This window comes from Danio rerio, chromosome 4 (assembly GCF_052040795.2).
Source record: "Danio rerio strain M-AB ecotype USA chromosome 4, GRCz13ab, whole genome shotgun sequence".
Lineage (NCBI taxonomy): Eukaryota > Metazoa > Chordata > Actinopteri > Cypriniformes > Danionidae > Danio > Danio rerio.
Window position 1 is genome coordinate 44,574,940 of NC_141024.2, and position 12,185 is coordinate 44,587,124.

Below are 12,185 nucleotides of genomic sequence, written 5' to 3' on the forward strand. Positions count from 1 at the left end.
GTCACCGCTGGGAAAGCAGCACTGGCATTCACACACACACATTCTCGTACGCACACGCACATTCTCACGCACACACATACTTGCAAACACACACACACACAGACGCGCTGACACGCAGACATACTCACAGGCACACTTACCTCATTCATTCATCATAATGTTCCTCCCTGCCGTTGCCGTTATCGGAGGAGCGGGTGCACACGCGATCTCGATAGCAAATGGTCATATTTCCATAAATCCACTCCCCGCAATTCATAAGTCATCCATAGGCATTTCATACACCTCCACTTCACCTGTTGTGTTGTCTTCTCTGTTTGGTGTTTGTCTGTGTGGGCGTAGTCAGGCTTCCGGTCGCGATCGGTCAAACCGAGCACATAGGAAGTGCTGGTTTAAGAATGATTGGGATTGTGTGCGCATGCGCACTGCGATCGGAAGCTGACGAAACCATTGTGTTTGTTAAATAGGTGTTTTGTGTTTATGAAGTGTGTATTATGTGTTTATTTATATTAAGAAAATGTATGTTTTGTTGTTAATTATATATTAAGGATTTTTTCTTTATGTGTTTAATGTGAAGTGTGGCTTGAATGTCAAGTTATTTAATGTTTGTGTATTTGTACGTTTTAATACTTACCTGTTGAATGGTTTAGCCCACAAACGGGCGGGAGTTTGGGCTATATAAGCCAGAGCCCAACTTTATTACAACACTTGTTAACCAAGTCGATGCAAGAGTGCTACTGTGGTGCCTCAAGCAAGTATATTGTGGATACCTGTTATTATCGTTATTATTATTATTATTATTATTGTAGATATAATTGGAGTATATTTTTGCAGATTTTATTTTCCTGTTTGTTGTTTCTTTGGTACTTTTTATTACTATTTTTTTTGTTAGCACTTGTAAATATCTTCACTGTGGATGGACTTTTTGGCACTGTAAATAAATATCACCTTGCACGACAGTGCTTTGCGAGTAAGCCATCATTTTTTTTTACGAACTCACATTTCTTCCCCCTTGAAGACGAGTTGGTGGGCTCGTTTTCATCACATCTGGTGGCAGCGGTGGGATGGCTACTCGCAAGACAGCGCCAAAAGGCCGAAAACCGAAGACGGGTTTACGGTCCCAAGTGAAGGCAGCATCAGAGGAAGGGGCTGATTGGAATTCGGTGGTGACAACGGAGGATGAGGAGGGAGCCACAAGTCGTCCCAGAGTCTCCTCAAAGTCCAGCTCAACCCCATCCAAGCCAGTTACTTCTGGTGAGGGAATGTATTCCCTGATGCGGAGATTTCTGGACTCTCAAGAGGAGAGGGAGGACCGATATATGCAGGAGCTCCGAGGTCTTCGTGATTCCATTCTGCAGTCAATACGTCCTGCGGAGACTTCCATTGATGCAGAGAGTGCACGAATGGAGCTACCGACACCCGCAACAAAGGTATCCACAAAACACAGAACAGCCTATATCCATGACTCTCCAAATGTCACAATGCAAGAGTGCTACTGTGGTGCCTCAAGCAAGTATATTGTGGATACCTGTTATTATCGTTATTATTATTATTATTATTGTAGATATAATTGGAGTATATTTTTGCAGATTTTATTTTCCTGTTTGTTGTTTCTTTGGTACTTTTTATTACTATTTTTTTTTGTTAGCACTTGTAAATATCTTCACTGTGGATGGACTTTTTGGCACTGTAAATAAATATCACCTTGCACGACAGTGCTTTGCGAGTAAGCCATCATTTTTTTTTACGAACTCACATTTCTTCCCCCTTGAAGACGAGTTGGTGGGCTCGTTTTCATCACAGTGTCAGAAGCATCAGATAGTCAGAAAACTTTCTCTCACGAATCAAGGGCACCCTAAGCGAGAATCATACCCCTAGACCAACGAGCCACTGCAAAACAGTAACTTTATATGGCAACACTATCTGCTGACAAACTGGCATTCTCAGAAAAAAGGCCTCTGTGTAAGCCACAACGCCCTTACAAAACAGCAGACAACTGTAAGGGCTCAACCGAAATTTGAATCTGGGATTTCTCACAACATGAACGAGAATCATAGTCCTAGGCAACCAAACCACTGTGCAAAGGAATGTTTTATGCGCCGACACTATCTGCTGACAAACTGGAATTCTTCGAAATACATTTTTTTGTCTTTATTTTAACAAAACAAAAAAGAACAGAACAATGACAACAGCTTACAACCAAGAAATTTCTTAGCATCACAGCACATAATGAAAATCAAAATCAAAAAGAAGACATAAAAATACAGAGTAATAATAAAAATAGAAAAGTACATAAATTAACCAAAGTTTATGGTGATCTAAGGTTTTGCAAAAATGTACCTGAAATATAGTCAATATTTAGGATGAAATAGATCTATATGAATTACACTCTCTTTTCCTTCTTTTGAAATCACATATATGATAGCTTTTCTCCAGGATCTAGGGGAGGTCACCCTCATGTAAGGTATGATTACAGCATTCAAAAAGCATTCACATAATTTGTTCTTTGAATATTTTATACAATTCTGCAGAAAAGCCATCTACGCCTGGTACTTTAGATGTTTTAAGTTTTGATATAGCGTTGCTTATTTCTTCTATAGTTTTTTTTTTTTTGAGTTAGGGTTTTATTTTGTATCGATCCAATTGATGGTAAATCTAATGTGTGTAAAATGCTTGCATGTTTGCAAGTTCAATAGTGTCTTTTGAGGTATATAATTCCTTATAGTATTTTTAAAAAAACCTGTTGCATTTCCTCCAATTTATGACATATCTTTTTAGTTTTGGAATCGTTGATTTTAAATATCCTCCTCTCTGCCTGTTGTTTCTTTTTTTTCATGCCAGGAGCTTTTTTGCTTTTGGACCATTTTCATAAAATTTTAAAATGTAACTTTTATTTGTACTTGCTCATCAAATATTTTATTGAGTTCCGCTTAAACTTCTTTGATATTATTAAAATATCTGGATCTTTCTTATTACAATATTTAGTCTCTAATTCTTAAAGTTGTATATTCAGATTATTTATGTAATTCAGTTTTTTTTTTTTTCTTGATCCCCACATTATAAGTTTACCTCGCATAACAGCTTTAGCTGCGTCCCAAAGGATACTAGGTGACACCTCTGCATTATCATTATGTTTTAAATATTCTAATAGTTCTTTTTTAACATATTCTACACACGTTAAATCATTAAAATGATTAGAGTTAAATCGTTAAAATGTCTTACTGGGTTTATTGTCCAGGTAAACTGTTAAATAACTCCTGCATGGTCTGAGATGTCCCTTGTTCCTATTTTACAGTCTTTTATTTTTATGTTGATCAGACCTAAAAAAATAATAATAAAAAAAAATAAATCAATTCCAGAATGAGACATGTGAAAGAAAAGAAAGTATATTCTTTTTTAAGAGGGTATATGTCTCTCCATACATCTATCGAGCCTAATTATTTCATCAAATATCTTATTTGTCTAGCTTCTTGACTAATTTGCTTATTAGACGATAAGTCCAATTTAGGCTGAAGTTGTACATTCCACTCTCCCCCACAGATCAACGTACCTGATGTCTCCTTGGCTATAACACTTAATATTTTTTTGAGAAATGCTTTGTCTTTTTCAGGTGGTCTATATATATTAACTAATGTAACTTCATTTTGGTTGATAGTTCCTTTAATGAGGTTATATCGTCCTTCTTTATCAGTAATCTTAGAAATTAATTGTAAGTTGATTTTATCTGAGATTAATGTCGTTACTCCTCGTTTACAACCATTATTATATGAGGAAAAGAAAACCTTAAATCCCATTTTACTTAATTTGTTATGTTCTGTATCAGAAAGATGTGTCTCTTGCCAGAAGATTATCTGTTGGTTTTCTCTTTTAATTTTAGCCACAAGTTTGCTTCTTTTAATCGGATTTAGTAACCCATTAATGTTCAAAGTAATTACTCTATATTTCTGTTTTTGCATATACTATAATCAGATATTATTGCGAAAATCACTGTGATCGGAACACGAATAACACAAACGTGAATATCTTGAACCACATAAAAAAAACATTACGAAAAAGATCTCCAAACCTTGAAGTCTTAAATAACTTCTTAATGTGAGGGGAAAGCCTTCCTTTTCTAAAAAGCCCTTCCTTGCTGTGCCTATTGCACTCCATGTTATTTAAATATGGTTTAGGTTATCATATATGATGTAAAAAGGAGGATTAATACCAGTGTGTATGGGAGCTCTCTTTCTATGCTGCTACATGTGTCGACACCATACTGGAAACCATCCCATGTGTTTCTCAAGCTGCCCCGAATGAGTGAAACTCTGTAGACACTAGGGTTGGGTACCTTTTTTTTTTTTTCTTTTCTCGATACCAGTGCTAAATCGATACTTTTAAAACAATACCGGTGCCAAAAGGGTGCCTGAATCGCTACTTTTTTTTTTTTAGCCACAAAATGATGGTGGACAACTCTTCAAAAATATTTTATTTGACAAATTTTTTTTTTTTTTATAATTTTAATAGAACAACATAATTACAGTTTAAATGTAAACATCAATTCATATTGTATTACATTAATACATTTCCTTTGATCATTTGTTGGTTAGCATGAATTTAAGATTTGCATTATGAAATTACATTAGCTTACTATTAACCTGTGGGGGGCGGGCAGGGGCCACATACTTTTAGGAGCACATTTTAACAAATATATCACAAAATACTTAAAACATTATTCAAAGTCATTTGTTTTCATGCATCACTCTGCAGTCTTCATAAACAAGATAATTAAATAACTTAAACTCAAAATAATCTTCCTTGTATATTTATTTGACAAGTAACGTTGGTGTAGGAGAACACATTTCTAACGTTCAAGTACATCAAGGCACATTGCTGCACCTGTAAACTTTAACAGGCCTACAGTTGAAGTCGATTTATTTTGCCCTCCTATTCGTTTAAAATAATGTTCCTGAAAACTTTTACAGTGTTTCCTAAAACATAATTATTCTGGAGTGATAACAAGTCCTATTTCTTATTGTTTATTTCATGAATAAAAGCTGTTTTTAATTAAAAAAATAATAATAAGCTCAGTAATATTAGCCTCCTTAAGAAATATTTACTGTATATTTTTGATTTACACAACAAATCAGTTACAAAATAATTTGACTAATTATTTTAACTTTCGTAGTGAACTGATTAAAGGGGTGGTCCAGAATGTTATTTTAAGGCTTGGTTGTGTTAATAAGATGCAAAGCAATGTGCGCTCATGTTTCACTTGAAGGAAATCATGTTATTTTTTCATATATCTCACTTTGATTATACACAGCTACTCAGCTAACATGAAAACGACTGCCATATTTCCTAGTTCCTCTAAAAGGCCCGCCCTAAAGTGACTCTGATTGGTCATCATCCTAATGTGCTTTGATTCGCCGATTGGCTCCACGTCATGCCCGGAGAAGCACGTGCGTTTTGTGTAAACAGTCAGTCAGTCAATACGTGTCTGTAACGAGTGAAAATGGGATGCGGCTCCTTTAAAAGTGTTTCTGTGCCATTTAGTGTGTGTGCGTGTGTATACTATGAAGTATCTGTAACACGAGAAGCGCATGTGCGCGGGAGAGATATTTATTCTTCTTTTTCTCTCATGCTTGGATTAAGTTAGCTGAGATGAAACCTTTGTTAGCCTGGATTGATTTGTTTTTGCTGTTACACTCCAGTTGGGAGAGCATTGCTGTATTTATTTTTTAATTAAAGTGTTACAGGACGTTTCATGCATATCCGGAATATGCCTGTGTAAGTAACATGAATCGTTCACATATCTTTTGCGACTTTATTGTCTGAGTTGTAAAACACATGAAAAAGCAGCCTGAAGACAATCAGTGCAGTCGCGCACACACATAAGAGACACACTGCCGTCTCACACAGAGACGCGCATGCTGGCCAAGAGTGCGTGTATGTATGTGTGTGTGTTTACAGCCGTTTGACTGATAAGTATGGATTTGTAGCTAAGTCATTAGCGATGAACATAATTTCCCGTTGTTTACATCTTTGCTACAACACACCGTTAAGGCTAGATGCTGTACATGTCATGATCAATTTTAACAAATAAAAACACTTACAGGTCATGACTCAGTTCACAGCGTGTCCTTCCTCTATCTTTGAGGAGATTTTAGCTGAATCCAGCACTGAACTGGGAGAGATTCTGGAAGCTGTTTTTTGTCAAATCATGCTTGCTATGTATTTTATAGTTCTCTGGAACATAATTAATATTGAACTGTAAGCACTTTTGTGCTTGTGTCGTGTCATTTGGAAGCCCAACAACAGAAACAGAGAAGCTCTGTGGAAACAGCAGGATGGCATTTCTCCCTCTGCAGTATAGTTACAGCGCCTCTGGCCACGGCTTTTACCTGCGCAGTGTGGGATGCGCAATAACGAACTTTTGTGATCTCACAGGGGGCGGAAGTATTTTTTGTAGTCCCCAAAATTCGTTCATTGTAGGCTTTGCTAAGCTAACTCTGTAAAAATCAACGTCTCCCTTTGCATTGAACTTTGAGCATTTTACATTCAGAGATGCTGTTTATGTTCGCACAGCTACATTACACATCAACTAAAGTTTAAAATATGAGATCATAGTGGACCACCCCTTTAAGTCTAAATTACACTTCAATCTGAATAAAAGACTATAAAATACTTAAAGGGACTTTGTCTGAATACTGTCTTGCAAAATTACTAGTAAAATGTTCTGCACTGACTGTCAGCATAAAAAAAGTAACGTTAGATATTAGAAACGAGTCAGTTAAACTATTAAATTTAAAAATGTGTTGTAAATAAATCATGTGTTCAAGACGGAAATCAAAAATGAATAAAGTCAAAACTAAACGAGTTGAATATGACTTACATGAGCGAGACTGAAAACTACATTTGATCAACGTGTTACATCTGTTCTACATGTGTCATTAAGTTTGACATGTTACCCCCTTAACATTACACACACTTTTGTGAAGACAGTTGCTGTGTAAGAATCCTTGCTTGTAAAATACGCTTTAGAATGCTTAGTTTAAGCAAATTGGATGAACGGGATCACGCATGTTGATCTGAAGAGCGTCGCTCTCGCTCACCGAAAACCACTGGTTCCAGGCTAAATGCGCTGTACTGCGTGCGTCTGTTCCCTAGCGACAATAACAATTTCTTGATATCGCTTGTCCGTATTCCTCAAAGTTGTTTAGAATTAAATGTTTAGTGATGCTGTGACGCAACGCCTATATGTGCCTTTTTTCATGCACCCCTCACGTTCATGTTACAGCACCGAAATTAAACACCGAAATTCAAATGCTGATTAAATACCGATACATACCAGTTACCAAGGTAGCGGTGCTAAAATGGCACCGGGTTTCGGTAACCAACCCTAATACACACTGATCACGTCTACAGTTTATCTCCAGTGTGAATCCTCTGATGTGCTTTCAGGGTTCCTGAGTGAGCAAACCTCTTACTGCAGTGTGAACACTTGTACAGTTTCTCTCCAGTGTGAATCCTCTCATGTGTTTTCAGGGTTCCTGAGTGAGTAAACCTCTTACTGCAGTGTGAACACTTGTACGGTTTTTCTCCAGTGTGAATCCTCTGGTGCCGTTTCAATTCTGCAGCTGTAATAAAAGTCTTCTCACACTCCAAGCACATATACTCTCTCACACCAGTGTGAATCTTCATGTGTTTTTTAAGGTATGATTGGCTAAAACTCTTCCCACAATGAGTGCATTTGAATGGTTTCTCTCCAGTGTGAATCATAAGGTGTTGATTAAGGTGTGATGAGTGGATGAAACTCTTCCCACACTGAGTGCATGTGAAAGGTTTCTCTCCAGTGTGGATCCTCATGTGTACATTAAGGCATGATGATTGGATGAAACTCTTCCCACACTCAGTGCAAGTGAATGGTTTTTCTCCGGTGTGGATCTTCATGTGTCTATAAAGCGATGATGATTTTCTGAAACTGTTCCCACACTCAGTGCATGTGAATGGTTTCTCTCCAGTGTGGATCCTCATGTGTAGATTAAGGGATGATGATTGGCTGAAACTCTTCCTACACTCAGTGCAAGTGAATGGTTTTTCTCCAGTGTGGATCTTCATGTGTCTATAAAGCGACGATGATTTGCTAAAACTCTTCCCACACTGAGTGCAAGTGAATGGTTTCTCTCCAGTGTGGATCATCATGTGTTCATTAAGGTGTGATGAGCAGTTAAAACTCTTTCCACACTGAGTGCATCTGAATGGTTTCTCTCCAGTGTGGATCCTGATGTGTTGATTAAGGTGTGATGAGCAGTTAAAACTCTTCCCACACTGAGTGCAAGTGAATGTTTTTTTACCGGTGTGGATCTTCTTGTGTCTATAAAGTGATGATTTGCTGAAACTCTTCCCATATTGATAGCATGTGAATGGTTTCTCTCCAGTGTGGATCCTCATGTGAGTCTTTAGTTTGCTTTTGCTTACCAAACTCTTTCCACACTGAGTGCAGGTAAAACAACTCTTGTCTCTCACTTTTAAAATACCATCAGTCTCTAAATGAGTTTTGTCCTCAATTTTGACATGATGTTCCTCCTCTTTACTCTCATCGTAGTCTTTAATTAGGTCTGAAATAAAAATAAGTTTACTTTTTAGTAAATCATTAAAACTCTCAGTGAAAAGGCACTTAAAAAAATTCCCATTAGAACAACTTTAATTTATCACACCAACTTCAAGTTCTCTAGCCACACCCAGACCTGGGGCCTCATGTACGAAGACTTGCGTGGAAATCTTACTAAAACATTGCGTACGCACAAAGCTGTAAATGTGCGTACGCAGAAAAAAATTCAGATGTATGAAACACTGCGTACGCCGAATCTCACGCATATACTTTTGTACATCTGAATGAACGTGAAACTGAGCGCAACATGCACGAGCACAAAACCCCTCCCAGCCTCCTCCCCTGTATGAATATGCTAATGACTATGCTAATGGAAAAACCCAACGAAAAAGCAATGTCAAAAGCAAACAAAAAGAGAAACTTTGAACAGAATGTGAATTGGAGGTGCTGCTTTTGGAGGTAGACCGGAGAAAAGCGGTGTTATTTGCAAGTTTGTTCTCCAGAATTAAAAACAAAAGAAAAAAATAGAGTGGGAGAGTTTAGCTGATGCGGTTAACACAGTTGGGTTTGAACATCGCACTGAGTGCATTAAAGAAGAAATAGTCTGGTTTATATCTGTAAAATGTTGCAGGACGTTTAACAGTTTCAATGGCGCTACTCGTAAGACGCATGTGATCATGAATTGATACGTTCGAGCATGATCTCTGCTCGAATCCAGCGTTTGATGAACTCTTTCTTGTTTTTTCCCCCGCTACATATCAGATTTTGCCAACTATTTATCACGAGAAAGACAAGTAGGAATCATCAATAAGTTCATATCAATAAGCATCATATTTTATTTGCACATTTATTGAATGGAAATGTTTCTGATTCACGCATGCAAATTCATCTTCAGATAGAGTCTTTATAGCAATGTGTGTGCAGTAGATCGCTCAGATTACATTGGGAAAACAGGCGACTGCTGCAAATTGTGCTTTAATGTTTAGCTGGTCAAATGTATGGTATGGAAACCTTATATACCTGCTGAACCCGTCTCATACAGCTGCCATTGCAAGGCTCAGACACTTTGTAGAGAGGAATTTAACACAACTGCCTCTAGGAGTCGCCAATGGAAATAAAACAGACACGCACAAAAAATGTGCGTACGCCTGCCAGAAAGCTGCCGTGAAGCTGCGGACATTCCCACGTTCAGTTCATTGTTAGTAAATCCAAACGTGAGCGATTCTGAGCGTGAAACCTGGCGTACGCAAAGTTTTTGTGCGTACGCAGCCTTGATACATGAGGCCCCTGATTACTACCACACACGTTCGCAATCAAGAAATCACCTAAATAGGACCTGTCTGACAAAGTGAAGTAGACCAAAAGAGCTTCAAAAGCTAGACATCATGCCAAAATCTAAAGACCTTTAAACACAAATGAGAAAGAAAATACTTATGTCACTAGTTAAAAAAAAAGAGTGAATGGCTTTTCCTACAGCTGGTGGAGGAGACGAGAGTACGGTTGGAGTTCACTGTAGTGCATACATTTGTTTTCACTGTAAAATCCTCACCGCGTGCGCAGATTTAGGAGACATTTATGCAGAATGTATATTTGCACCTAAAAACGCCAAACGCAGCACCAGGAACAGATTAAAACAGTTGTTATGTGAACTTGAAGTAAAAAAGCCTGCAATGCTTGCCCCGCCTTTGTGCTCTATTTATTGGCTCACTGCTCTACAACTGAATGCAAATGATTGGTTAATATCAGCTGTCAGTCACTCAGTCAATGCCTTCTGCCTTCAGATGATAGGAGCTACAGCTGCGAAAATGTGAAGCACTGAAGATGAGAGAATGAAAATAACATACAGGTTTACCTTAAGGTATTAATAATACTCATCTTATTAGTAATCATGTGCTGAATGTTAATCCACCATTTACACTTTAACAAGAGTGGATAAAAGACTTCTAGTGGCTTTAAGTCCGCTGGTAACAGTGTTTGGCACTGAATCTACACATTTAAGCGCGAGAGCTATTGTATAACCCTTCATTTAATCCTCACGATGCTGTCAGCCTTGCAAGCAGCAGCTATAAGTAACATTTAACACAGCTCATAAAAAGACTGTTATTGCTATTACGATGACATGCAAATAATAAGTTATTTATCAATATAAATGTGGGGCGGGGCGATGGATCGTGATGCAGGCCCAGCATCGTGAAGTTTGTCGGCCATCGGCAATGGCATCTAAAAAATTAATACAATTGATCAGCTACACTCAACATCATCTTCTGAAGAGCTTCATAAGAAAATACTTATTCTGCAAGCGGAATGACTCCTTGAGGATCTCCACATAACATTTACATTTACATTTAGTCATTTAGCAGACGCTTTTATCCAAAGCGACTTACAAATGAGGACAAGGAAGCAATTTACACAACTAAGAGCAACAATGAATAAGTACTAAAGGAAATTTCAGGTCTGTAAAGTCTAAGAAGGGAAGTATTAGTAGTATTAGTATTTTTTTATATTTTTTTTTAAATTTTATTTAATTTTATATTTTTTTTTGTACAGTTAGTGTGATATTCAAAGAGGCAATTGCAGATTAGGAAGTGAAGTGGAGACTAAATAGTTGAGTTTTTAGTCGTTTCTTGAAAATAGCGAGTGACTCTGCTGTTCTGATGCAGTTAGGGAGTTCATTCCACCAACTGGGCAGATTGAGCGTGAGCGTTCGCGAAAGTGATTTTTTCCCTCTTTGGGATGGAACCACGAGGCGACGTTCATTCACAGAACGCAAGTTTCTGGAGGGCACATAGATCTGCAGAAGTGAGAGCAGATAAGAAGGTGCTAGGCCAGAAGTCACTTTGTAGGCAAACATCAGAGTTTTGAATTTGATGCAAGCAGCAACTGGCAGCCAGTGCAAACGGACTAGCAGCGGAGTGACATGTGCTCGTTTAGGTTCATTGAAGACAACTCGTGCTGCTGCATTCTGGAGCAGTTGAAAAGGCTTGATAGAGTTAGCTGGAAGCCCAGCTAGTAGAGAGTTGCAGTAATCCAGTTTGGAGAGAACAAGAGCTTGAACAAGGAGTTGAGCTGCATGTTCAGATAAGAAGGGTCGGATCTTTCTGATGTTATAGAGTGCAAATCTGCACGATCGAGCAGTTCTAGAAATGTGGTCAGAGAAGTTTAGTTGGTCATCAATCGTTACTCCAAGGCTTTTCACCATTTTGGATGCAGTAATGGTTGCCCCGTCCATCTGGATTGAAAAGTTATGGTGTAGAGTCGGGTTGGCAGAAACTACAAGCATTTCCGTTTTTGCGAGGTTCAGCTGAAGATGATGATCTTTCATCCAGTGTGAAATATCCAACAGGCAGGCTGAGATACGAGCTGGAACCGAGGGATCATCAGGATGAAAAGAGAGGTATAGCTGGGTATCATCAGCATAGCAGTGGTAGGAGAATCCATGTCTCTGGATGACTGGTCCTAGAGATGATGTGTAGATGGAGAAGAGAAGTGGCCCAAGAACAGAGCCTTGAGGTACCCCAGTGTTTAGATGCTGTAGGTTGGACACCTCTCCCCTCCAAGACACCCTGAATGACCTGTCAGAGAGGTAAGATCTGAA

The 12,185-nt window shown here is 38.2% G+C and overlaps 2 protein-coding genes and 2 long non-coding RNA genes across 7 annotated transcripts in view; 2 read left to right on the forward strand and 2 right to left on the reverse strand.

Annotated features, from left to right (window-relative positions):
- Positions 1 to 12,185, forward strand: part of LOC148681160 (protein NLRC3-like) — a 345,676-nt gene that overhangs the window by 299,137 nt on the left and 34,354 nt on the right. The gene's annotated exons all lie outside the window — the stretch shown is intronic.
- Positions 1 to 12,185, reverse strand: part of LOC148681264 (uncharacterized) — a 43,902-nt gene that overhangs the window by 13,743 nt on the left and 17,974 nt on the right. The window lies entirely within an intron of this gene.
- On the forward strand, positions 11 to 1,712 carry LOC148681267 (uncharacterized). The gene is made up of 2 exons (XR_015943038.1): positions 11 to 759; positions 1,512 to 1,712. It is a non-coding gene; the product is annotated as an uncharacterized LOC148681267 (long non-coding RNA).
- LOC148681268 (uncharacterized) overlaps positions 4,448 to 12,185 on the reverse strand; it is a 482,092-nt gene continuing 474,354 nt past the window's right edge. For 2 of the 4 annotated variants that reach the window (XM_088650351.1, XM_088650350.1), the window contains exon 3: positions 4,448 to 8,597. In XM_088650351.1, coding sequence (XP_088506477.1) covers positions 7,399 to 8,597 — 1,199 coding nt within the window. In that variant the 3' untranslated portion in view covers positions 4,448 to 7,398. Of the gene's footprint in view, positions 8,727 to 9,875; positions 10,589 to 12,185 lie in introns of those variants that run through there. The other 2 variants (XR_015942563.1, XM_088650352.1) reach the window with 2 other exon arrangements.